General features: G+C 61.4%; 1 protein-coding gene across 4 annotated transcripts; it reads right to left on the bottom strand.

Moving 5' to 3' along the window:
- Nucleotides 1-590: 590 nt before the first annotated feature.
- On the bottom strand, nucleotides 591-9,406 carry SERTAD1 (SERTA domain containing 1). Of its 4 annotated transcripts, none has more exons than XM_048832918.2 (2): nucleotides 8,745-9,406; nucleotides 591-2,067 (listed from the first exon to the last, which is right to left on the bottom strand). In XM_048832918.2, the coding sequence occupies exon 2, from the start codon at nucleotides 2,061-2,063 to the stop codon at nucleotides 1,320-1,322; it is 744 nt and encodes a 247-aa protein (XP_048688875.1). In that variant the 5' UTR covers nucleotides 2,064-2,067; nucleotides 8,745-9,406; the 3' UTR covers nucleotides 591-1,319. The 4 variants fall into 4 exon arrangements, with proteins under 4 accessions (XP_048688875.1, XP_048688873.1, XP_048688871.1 ...); XM_048832916.2 differs by lacking the exon at nucleotides 8,745-9,406 and adding an exon at nucleotides 6,631-8,532; XM_048832914.2 differs by lacking the exon at nucleotides 8,745-9,406 and adding an exon at nucleotides 6,283-6,561.
- Between the last annotated feature and the right edge of the window lie 1,328 nt (nucleotides 9,407-10,734).

Genomic DNA, 10,734 nt, shown 5'->3' with positions numbered 1-10,734 from the left:
TGGAAGGGGACAGTCGTTGGCCACTGGTCCCAGAAGGGGACATGACTGCTGACAGTTACACAGTGAGTCAGGGGCCAAGACAGGGAGAGAACCCAGACATCCTGGCTCCCAACCCCCCTGCTCTAACCACTAGACGCTGCCCCCCTCCCAGAGCTGGGATAGAACCCAGGCGTCCCGCTGTTACAATCAAGCTCTGATGGGCTCAAACAGGGCTCTTTATCTCTGTGTCTCCGTTGGGACTAGTCCCAGCCATCTAACCTCCCACACACACACCTGGACACGGTGTGGCTGGGACCCCACCCAGCAGCGGCACTGGTTCCCCGGGACCAGAGCCAGCTTCACACGGGCGAGTGGGCACACCGGGTGCATACTGGGCTCTGGGCCGGGGGCAAGCGGGGGGTCTCTGCGGGATCACTCTTGGTGGGATGTAATGCAGGTCAATGGAGTGGGGGTCTGGCCCACGGGTAAGTGACACAGGGAACAGCCCGAAGGACAGAGGGGCAGACGAGATGCAGCCACCCAGGACTTGAGGCTGGCGCGGCAGGGCGGCGGGAAGGGCTTGCGGGTGCAAGGAGGCAGTGGGAGCGGGGTGCAGAGCCAGGGGTGTTATTTTCCTTTCAAAGCAGTTCACAGCGGCTTTTCAGGAGCTTCCGACACTTTCCCCGTCGCTCAGACAATAAGTTATTTCCAAACCATTCAGAGCCCAACCTGGGACCCACCAAGGGCCAGGAAATGGCCTCTTACCCTCCTCCCAGCCACGGCTCATCTTGCTACGATGGGAGGGGCTGGGGGTGAGACCGGGGGGGCAGGGCACTGGGGAGGGGCTTACTGAACATGTTGCCATTCTTGGCTCTTGCTCTTGGGCCAGGGGTTACGGTGGCTTTAAGGCCCCTTTGTGCTCCCTGTATTCTGAGCCCTGGTGTCAGTTAGAGCAACCTCAGGGCTGCTCTAACTGATGCTTCTCCCCCTATGGGCCCCAGGGGGCAGAGAACAGCCCCAGGACAGTGTGCTCCAGCCATGCCCCTGATCCACCCCCTACATCAGGGGCTGGGAGCAGGGCCCTTACACCAGCTCTGCACTGACCAGGGAGACCCTTATGCATGGGAACCCTCAGGGGGCCGACGCCACCCCAGGGCAGGGCAGAGGGGCCCAAGCCTGACTGAGAATTCAGGCCGAGGAACATGGGGCCGGGTCTGCAGCAGGTATCAGCCGGCTCCACTGACAGTGCCGGATTTACCCCAGCTGAGGATCGGGCCCCTGGTAAATTAGTCCAGGGGTATTTAATACTGTCAGCCTCCCTCTGCCCCCCACCCCTGCCCTCAGAGCGCGTGTCCCCCCACGAGCACGTCCATCAGGTAGTCCAGGTCGCTCATGTCCAGCCGGTCCTCGGCGCCGGCCAGCGCCTTGCTGTCTGAGTCCTCGGCGCCGGAGAAAGCCTTGAAGCCGGAGAGGCTGGTGGGCGACCACAGGTCGCAGTCGTACATGGAGGTGTCGATGTCCTCAAAGATGTCCTCCAGGCCGTCCTCCAGCAGGGAGCCGGCCGAGCTGAGCAGCTCCAAGGGGCCCAAGCAAGGGGCTGAGGTCCGAGCCAGCTCCTGCTTGGCTCCAGACTCGCTGGCCAGCAGCTGCTCCTCTTCGGGCCGGGCAGGGCTCAGGACCTCCACCTGGCCCAGGTCCTCCAGGATGGCGGAGATGGAGGCGTCCCTGGTGGAGAGGAGGAGATCGTCCCCCTGGTTGTCGGAGGGTGGCTGCCGACAGGGCTCCGACCCACTGTCCCTAGAGTCTGAGGCAGGGGCAGGAGAATCCACCCCGGACAGGGCCTTGGGGCTGTCTGGGGCCACTGGCCCCCCGGCCTCCTGCTGCATCTGGTCCTGCATCCGGCGCAAGGTGTTGGCCACCAGCACCAAGTGCCGCAAGTTGGGTTCCACAAGCCGCAGGCTCTGGTGCAGCTTCAGCATGGAGATGTTGAACAAGGAGCTGGCCGGGGCGGCGCCGGGGTCCCGGGGCTCTGGCTCACCGCCCTCCATCTCCCCCCGCGTGCGCTTCACGCCTTTGGCCAGCATGGGTCTGCAACAGAGACGGGAGCCGTGAGTTCCACCGGCCTGCAGCCTCAGGCGCACCCAGGCGCAAGGCCTGGCCGCCTGACCACAGGGCACCGGACTCCTGGGTTCTTTCTCCAGCTCTGGGAGTGGAGCTGCATCTAGTGGTTAGAGCGGGGGGGCTGGGAGCCAGGACTCCTGGGTTCTCTCCCCAGCTCTGGCAGGAAGTGGGGTCTGGTGAGCGGGGGCAGGGAGCCAGGACTCCTGGGTCCTACTCCCAAGTGTTGTTATTCAGTCCCAGCAATCTAGCCCCAGTGGACACAAGACCAGGCAGCTGGGGGTCACCTCCATGAGCAGGGGCTCCTCCAGCTCTGGTTGTCCTGGTGACGCAACACCCCCCAAGGGAGGGGGATTAGCCTCCTGGAGCCATTGGGCAGCCCCAGTTGGGGGAGGGTATTTAACTCCTCCCTGCCCATTCTCGCCCCTCTGAGACCCGCTCCTGTGTCCCCAGTCTTGGGCTGCCATGATCCGTGAGCACTGCCCAGTCTTTCCCCTATGGGGCAGGGCAGGCCTGGGAGCCCCACAGTGCAGATGGGGGCTGAGGCCCAGAGACGCTGGCCCAAGGCTGCAGAGTGTCTGTGGAAAAGCAGGGGAGCTGAACTCAGGTCTGCAAAGCCCCAGGCAGCTGCCCTAAACACTGAACCATTCTGCCCCAACTGCCCCACGGCTAAGGCCCCAGCGTAGCCGGGCCTCAGGGACGGGGCTGACTCGTGAGCCAGTTTCAGTTTATGCCACACTACTCAGGCATGTTCTAGTGGTTAGAGCAGGGGGGCTGGGAGTCAGGACTCCTGGGTTCTATCCCAGCTCTGCCACAGATGCCCTGTGTGCCCATGGGCACAAGGCCCACCCCCTTTCAGTGCCTCAGTTTCCCCCTCTGTCACCCCAGGATAGCAGCACCAAGGGACTCACCTGAGCTGTTGTCACTAAGCTGCAGATGGGGCCCCTGCGTCTGACAACCCGTCCCCTCCGGGAAGCGAAAACCTTCTCCCTGGAGATTTAACCCCAGCTCCCTACAGCGGAAGAGGGGCCCACACCCCTCTCCTGCAGGCCGACACCCTCCCTCTGGAGCTCTCTTCCCAGGCAGCCGGGGAGGAGACGGGATCCGGCTCAGCCTCCCCCAGCCGAGGCCTCCCTGCGGTTCCTCCCCCTGCCGGAGCTGCCAAGGCTGGAAAGCTCCAGAGAGGGGAGTGCGGGAGAGACACCAGCCCGGCCCTTAACTGGCTTGATCTCCGCTGGCCTGGGGGTGTCAGTCAATAGTGAACTATACAGCCTGGGGGTGCCTATACTGTCCTATAGAGCCTGCCCTTCCTAAAGGGGGGGGTTGTTCAGTTCCTGTGCAATGGCATTGTATAGGGGACGTGGTTGTATAGCTTTGAGCACTGGGCCATATGGGCCCTGGAAGGAGTCTGAGTCCCCCCACTTTTCCCCTCCTCTCCCCGAGTTCCCATGAGGGGTGCCCGCACCCTCCAAAGCATAGACCCGAAGTGGGGCCGGGGATCTGCACTTCTGGCTGTCACGGAGTCCCTGGGCGATGCTCTGGACCTGCTCCCTACGAAGTCCGGCAGGACTCTGGGGGAGTCTCCTCTCTGGGAGCAGCCTGTCTGCAGGACACACAGCTCATCCAGCTTCCACCTTCCTGGGTCTGACCCCGGAGCATTCAGCCTCCTCTGCCCCTCCGTGCGCTTCCCACAGCCAGTCCGCCCAGGCGGGGTCCTGGGGAAGCCAGAGGGTCCTGCCCCCCAACTCCGCAGTCAGACGGGACTCTCAGCCAGCCAGTAAAACAGAGATTTATTAGACGACAGGAACACAGTCTAAACCAGAGCTTGTAGGTGCAGAGAACAGGACCCCTCAGTCAGGTCCATCTTCGGGGGGCAGGGAGGCCAGAGGCCCATCTGGCCCTCCCCCCATTTCCCCAGCCAGCTCCATCCAATGAAGTGAGCTGTAGCTTATGCTCAAATAAATGTGTTAGTCTCTAAGGTGCCACAAGTCCTCCTTTTCTCTCTCCAGCAATCTCCCCCAGAATCCGCCCCCCCCAGCTCCTCCTGCAGCCTTTGTCTCTCTCCCGGGCCAGGAGAAAACCTTTGCGGGGGGGGGGGGGGGGTGGTCAGCCATCAGTGGCCAGGAGACAGGGTGTCGGCCATTCTCTGCCTAGACAGCCTCACACTGCCCTCTAAGCCTCACACTGCCCTCCCTTATCCCACCACCTAGAGACTTAAGAAAGGCATAGGCGAAACTGAGGCACCCACACAATATTCAGAGAGAACATTAAGAACAGTCCCACGTCATCACACTGGCTCCCCCGAACCAGTACTGGCCAAAGCCCCGGGGACACTGCCCCGCCCTGTCCCTTTGCCCCCAACCCAGGGCAGGGAGGGAGCAGCTGGGATGCAAGGGGGGTTTCCTGGCGCTCCCTGATGCCTGCCCAGGCCTGAGGCTGCCAGGCTGGGGCCGGGGCACCGTGCCAGGATCATGGCCCGTGGGATGCAGCAGAGCTGCTGTGCCAGAGGCGTCATTGCACCCCCTGTGCGCGCCACGGAGATGACACAACGTGACTAACGCTGCAGTGTCGTGCGGGTGACAGATGAATCACAGCCCATGGTTTCCAGGCACCTGCCTCCTAAGGGCTCGACACAAACCAAGCTGCTAGGCGCCAGGCGGGACCCAAGGCAGCATTCAAACCGGTGAGCAGGTCACAGGGCTGGTTCCATTCCCAGCTCTGCCCTGGGCGGCCTTGAGTACATCCCCTCCCTGTGCCTCAGTTTCCTCTCTCACCGTTGCCTACTCAGATGGGGAGCTCTTTGGGGCAGGGGCTGCCTCTCTGGCAGAGTCTGTGCAGCACCTGGTGTGATGGGCCCCAGAGCCTGATTGGGGCCCTCGGATGCTACGTTAATATGAATTATTAGTTATCATGGATGTCGTATTATCCTCGTTAATCGTTGGTATTAGAAGCAGGGACCATTGCTACAAGGCACGGTACAAATGCCCCAAAAGAACTATCAGTCGACGTACTGATACAGTATATGTGCATACAGCACCTAGCGTGACAGGGCCTTGATTTCCTACCGGCTGTTACCACGGTACCCATAATTACATCTACACAAATAGGGATCTTTGCAAAGCACTTCACAGAGGAGGCCACACATCCTCTCTCTTCTAGGAATGGGGAAACTGAGGAACAGGGCACCACAACTTGCCCAAGGTCACCCAGTAGGCCAGGGAGAGCCAGGGCTAGAACTCAGGTCTCCTAAGTCCCAGACAACTGCTCTGTCTTCCAGACCACACGGCCCATTTGCCATGGCTTTCAGCTGCAGCCGGCAGCACCTGGCACTCACTTGGCAGGGGGGCAAGTGGGTGCCCCAGGCACATGGAGAATCAGACGCAGAGAGATTTAAACATGTGCAGATCCAGGGCACCAGCCTGGCAGCTCTGGGAAGCCTGAACCCTCTTTGAGCAGGAGCAGCAGGACCCACTTCCCCCACACCCAGCCCCCTGGCAGCATGTCTTGGTCCTGTCCTGGAGCGGGTGAGAGGAGAATGAACCCTAACCATTATAATGTCCTTGCTCTGATGGGGGGCTTTGCACTTGGAGGTCTCCAGGCAACCTGCACATGATGTAGTGATGCCTACAGATGGGGAAACTGAGGCTCAGACAGGAAAGTCACTTCCCCAAGGTCATGAAAGAGAACCCAGGTGTCCTGAGTCCCAGTGCAGGGTCCTATGGACTGTGCCTGCCAGAAGAGCCATTCGCCCATGGTCTGTGCGCCCTTGGGAACCTGGACTGGGCCAGACTCCAGGGGCCCACAACTCCGGCTGTACATTGTTCCATGGCTGGAGGCTGCTGAGGAGCAAAACCGGCAGGCAAGGAAGCCGTGAGAACGACTGTGCCCCTCGAGCCAAAGCTCAGTGCCCGGAGCTGGGGAGGGGCACGGCCGGGTCTGATCCCAACCCCCTGGGCTTTCCTCCCCAGCCCAAAGGTTTCGTTTCTAAAGGGAGCGATTTTGTTTCCTAGGTAGGTTAGTTATTTTTCGCCCCACAGCCAGAATGGGGAGCTAGACACCCCAATGGTGGACGCTTGGCAAAGAGGGAACCCCCCAGGGACCCCCCGACACCCCCATTCATCTGCCCCACTGCCCTGGGGGTGCCGCCTGCTACCTGCCCCTTGCGCAGGGGAGCCCCCAAGTTACCTGCCCCTTGCCGGGGGTCCCCAGTGCTCCATGCATTGCAAGGGGGGCTGCCCCTGTTCCGTGCCTCGCCCCGTGGGTCTCCCCGTTACCCCCCTGGCCCGGGGGGGGTCTGCCCGTTGCTCGGGGGGGGGCAGCCCCACGCGGCGGGCGGAGCAGCGGCGGGGGCGGGTGAGTCACGCAGCAGCCGGAGCCTCCTTTCCCGCCCGCCCCGGGTGACTCACCGGGCTCCGGCTCCCGGCCCCGGGCTCCCCCCAGCGGCCGGCCCCGGGCCCCCCGCGCCGCGCCCCGTCCCGTCCCGGGGCAGCGCGAGCCCCGCAGCCAGACCCCTCCAGACCCTTATTTACATACCCGGATCCTCAGGGCCCAATCAGCGGGGTTTGGAACGCGCCGCGCAGCCAATCAGCACCCGGCATCTTCCCCTCCGGCTCCGAAACCGACTCGGCCACCGGGAATTGCTACATCTGCCCTGCTGCGCCAGGCCCCGCCCCTCCCATTGTCCGGGGGAGGAGGGGAAGCAGCGCGCCAGCCAATAGCGGGGCTCGGCCACACGCCTCATCTGCATACAGTGGGCGGACGGGACCGAATCAACACAGCTGGAGGGCGGGGCGAAAGGAAAGACCAAGAGGCCCTGGCCCACTGCCATCTGATTGGCCCGGGCCAAGCGGCTCATCTACATACAGAGAGCGGACGTGAGCGATTCAAGCGAGAGGCGGGGCGGGCGGTTTGAGTGACAGGCCCGGCAGGGGGCGGGGGTGGGATGAGTTTGTCGGGGCTCAGCCTGCAGCTGCTGGGGGTGGGGTGGAGGAGGGGGGAAGGAGGAGACCCAGGGCATGCCCCCCCTCCACTCCCCTGGCCCTCACCAGCCCCACTTCCCCAGCCACCTTAGTGCAACCAGCATTGGTCCTTAGACATGGATCTGCATCGAAGCCAGGGGGCCCATCTACCCTGGTATCCTGCCTCGTTCCATCCAGGGCGGTTCCAGCCAGCCCCCCCCCAGCGCAGCACAGCGAGGGTGAGACCTGCCGAGCCAGGCAGCCGCAGAGCGTCAGGATTCATGTGATTTAGAGGAAGGTGAAAACAGCCATGGGGCTCAGAAGCGAAAGTGAAAGGGCCAGCTTTGCCCTGCGACCAGCTGAGCTGGGGTGCAAACAACCCCCAGGCAGCAGGTCCCCAGCATTGCACATCAGGCCCACGCCTTGGCCTGAGTCGCCTTCAGCCTTTTCCAATCATCACCCCTCTGACCGGCCTCATGTCAGCACCCCCAGCTCATTCCTCTCTGCCACACCGGTGCCCCAGGGCCTCAAAAGCATCTCTCTCACCCCCGGAACTCCGCCCAACAAAGGTCTCCCTGCCCCCCTCCTCCCTCTACTATCTCCAAAGCAGACCAGGCCCCCAGCAGCCAGGCACCACCATATGCCTGGGAGACGGCCCCTGCCCTGGGAGTCCCCAGGGATTAGACAGAGGGGGAGACAGAAGCACAGAGCAGGAGAGAGACTTGCCCAGGCACCTGGAGTGTGCCTAGAACCCTGCTCTCCCCGTTTCCCTCCCAGTGGCCCCATTCACTTGACCCTGCTGGGCATAGAACCCCACTCTCCCCGTTCCCCACCCAGTGGCCCCATTCACTTGACCCTGCTGCGTCCAGGGAGCAGCTGAGCGGGTGGACAGAGGTGTTTCCAGGTGTGTGAAGCTGGTACCGCGAGGAGAGGCCATTCAGACAGCAGGCTACCTGGGCGGGGAGTGGGAGCAGGTACACTGATAGGAGCCCTGAGCCCAGCTGCAGGGGAAATGCGCTTCCAGGGGAAAGACTGCCCAATGCAACAGCCCTGCTGCTTTCCTGGCTTCCCGGGCCCAGCTCCTCGCTGCTACCTGAAGTGATTCCTCAGCAGCCAGTGTTGCTTTTTCAAATGCCATTTTGAAAACACACCACATTTTGCACCAATCAGCCCGTGCTCGCCTGAGCTTTGTCAGAGGAAGGATGAGAGACAAACCCCAAGCCACCCCTCCACATCCGACCACTCGGTCCGCAGGGAAAACCTGCCCCCCCCTCCAAAGATGAGCTTGGGAGCTTAAATTCAGAACTCCCCTGGACGCTCAAAGCCATGGTCTCACCAGACGCTGCTTTTATGGTTCATTACAAACCACCTGCCACCTCCAAACCCTCCTTTGGCCTGTGACTGCAGAGGTGTTATTTACCCACCTCATTTCAAGGGGTTTCTTGCAAGGTGCTAGCCCTCTTGCTGAGCAGTCCGACCCGCCCCCAGTCACCCTCACAGTGCACTTCGTCCAGGCTGCAGCAGCTGGAACACGTCTCTCCCATCACCCACGGCCGTCCCGTCAAATAGATTACTTCCCCACCTTGTCTCTCTCCATTTGTTTTTTTAAACACGATCAGACCCAAGGCCCCAGTCCAGATCTCACCAGCTCCCCGCCCAGCAGACCAGGGCCCTCCAGGGTTAACTCACCAAGCTGCCGGTCTGACATTAACAGTGATGTGCCTGCTACTGGGTCCCGTGCCAAGGGCGCTGGCAGCCCAGGCTCAGAGGCGTGGCAGGGCCGGCACTCAAGTCGTTCTTTACTTTAGCGGAGCGGGAGCTACTTTGGCCTGAACGTTCTGGCCCCAGACAGGCTGTTCCCAGGTGCACCCTGAACGTGCAGTTACTGTGTTCGCGCTGCCCAGCTGCAGCAGAAAGAGCTTATCACTCTGCCCAGTGATTGCTTCCAGATGCTAGCAAACCAGCCGCGCGGCTGGGCAAAGGCAAAGACCGGTTCTTAGGAGACAGCCATTTCCTACCAGCTTCTAGACGGGCAAAATCTGAAAACAAACCACAGAGGAGATTTTGGAAAAAGTCCCACAAATAGGGCAATTTCTTCCCTCGTCTTTACCGAGAGGCTGCTTCTCACTCACGGACAAGCCCTGCCTGGGGCCAGTTCTACCACAGTTTGTGTGCAAAAGGAAAGCAAATGTGAGGATGGGAGACCTACCGATTTGCTTATTGCCCAACTTCCTGCATGGGAGTCAGACAGGGTGACCAGACAGCCTGACAAAATCGGGGCTGTCCAGATTTTAGTTCTTTGTCCCGCGTCCCAACCGATGGGTCGGGACGCCATTTGTCCCGATATTGCGGCTTTGGCCACTCCAGCGGTTTGGGGTTTTTTTGCTTCCCACATGTCCCAATATTTTGTCCGTTTCATCTGGTCACCCTAGAATTGGATAGTAAGGAGATAGCAGAATTTCCTCCTGTGACGAAGTGACTCAGCAGGGAGGGGGGAGTGTTGACCTGGGAATGTGCCCTGGGGATGGGAGACCTGAGAGCCTGTCACCTGAGCCAGGAGGGGGAGGGGGAGGTAACACCTCTGCCCAGGAATGTGAACAGAGGCTGCAGCAGGGAACCTGCGGGGTGAGTTTAGTTGGCAGTTTGGAGGCTGGGGAGAGGAACACAGGGAACCCCAGGGCTGGGGTCTAAGCTCCCTGCTCCCCCAGAAGGACGTGATTGAGGGGTCCTGGTTGTACCCACAAGCTCTGTTGTGGACTGTGTTCCTGTTGTCCAATAAACCTTCTGTTTTACTGGCTGGCTGAGAGTCTCAGTGGATCCCAGGAAGAGGGGTGCAGGGCCTGGACTCCCCCACACTCCGCGACAACTGGTGGCAGCGGTGGGATCTACTGCACCCCGTGAACGGCGCTTCCTGCAGTAAGTGACTGGGGAACAGTAAAACGAAGGGGAATTGACGGGGACCAGGCGTGCTGAAGATTCAGAGAGAGACGGTTTCGGGGGGCGGCTAACCCCTGGGAATGTGTGACCAGAGAGAAAGACTTTTGCAGTAACAGGGTCCCCCGGGGGATTGCAGCGAGCGGTCCCAGGGGCGGAGGAGTCTGCAGCTCGACCCTGGCAAAGAGGTGGTGACCTCAAGAAGGACTGGCACACTAAGGGCTTTTCCTGGAAACCGTGGGAAGCTGCCCGGCCTGCGAGTGGCCAGCAGGGAGATGTACGCTAAACGCCTTAAGAGTGACCTGGTGGAGCTGTGCAGGCAGAGGGGGCTGCGCATCGGGAGGTCCACCAAGGAACAACTGATTGCCCAGTTGGAGGAGAGGGATCGCTTGGATGACCCGATCCCTGTCCCTGAGGGGAGCCGCCCGGCAGACGCAGCGTGGGCCCCGGGGCCTGACCGGGCTGGGAGGGGTCAGACTGCTGCCGAGGACATCCCGAGACCCTTCCTACCTATGCCTGGGGGAGGGGTTGGGGGAAGCCCAGCGAATACCGAGGGCACCCTGACCCCAGCACCCAGCAGGGGATCCTCCCGGCGGAGCTCCCCATCCCTGGAGCGGAGGCGGCTGGAATGGGAGAGGGAGATGAAAATGAGGGAGCTGGAGGATCATGAAAAACAACGTCAACATGAGGAGAAACAACGTCAACATGAGCAGGAGGAGAAGGAGAAACAACGTCAACATGAGCA

Source organism: Caretta caretta, chromosome 23, assembly GCF_965140235.1.
Source record: "Caretta caretta isolate rCarCar2 chromosome 23, rCarCar1.hap1, whole genome shotgun sequence".
Classification (NCBI taxonomy): Eukaryota; Metazoa; Chordata; order Testudines; family Cheloniidae; genus Caretta; species Caretta caretta.
This window is presented reverse-complemented; position numbering and strand designations above follow the sequence as displayed.

Excerpts from the sequence above, each read along its gene's own strand:
- SERTAD1 (XM_048832914.2), bottom strand. The coding sequence starts at position 6,314 with ATGGAGCACTGGGGACCCCCGGCAAGGGGCAG. Across the intron at positions 2,068-6,282 it reads GGACCCCCGGCAAGGGGCAG|ACCCATGCTGGCCAAAGGCG; the intron begins GTAACTTGGGGG and ends TCTCTGTTGCAG.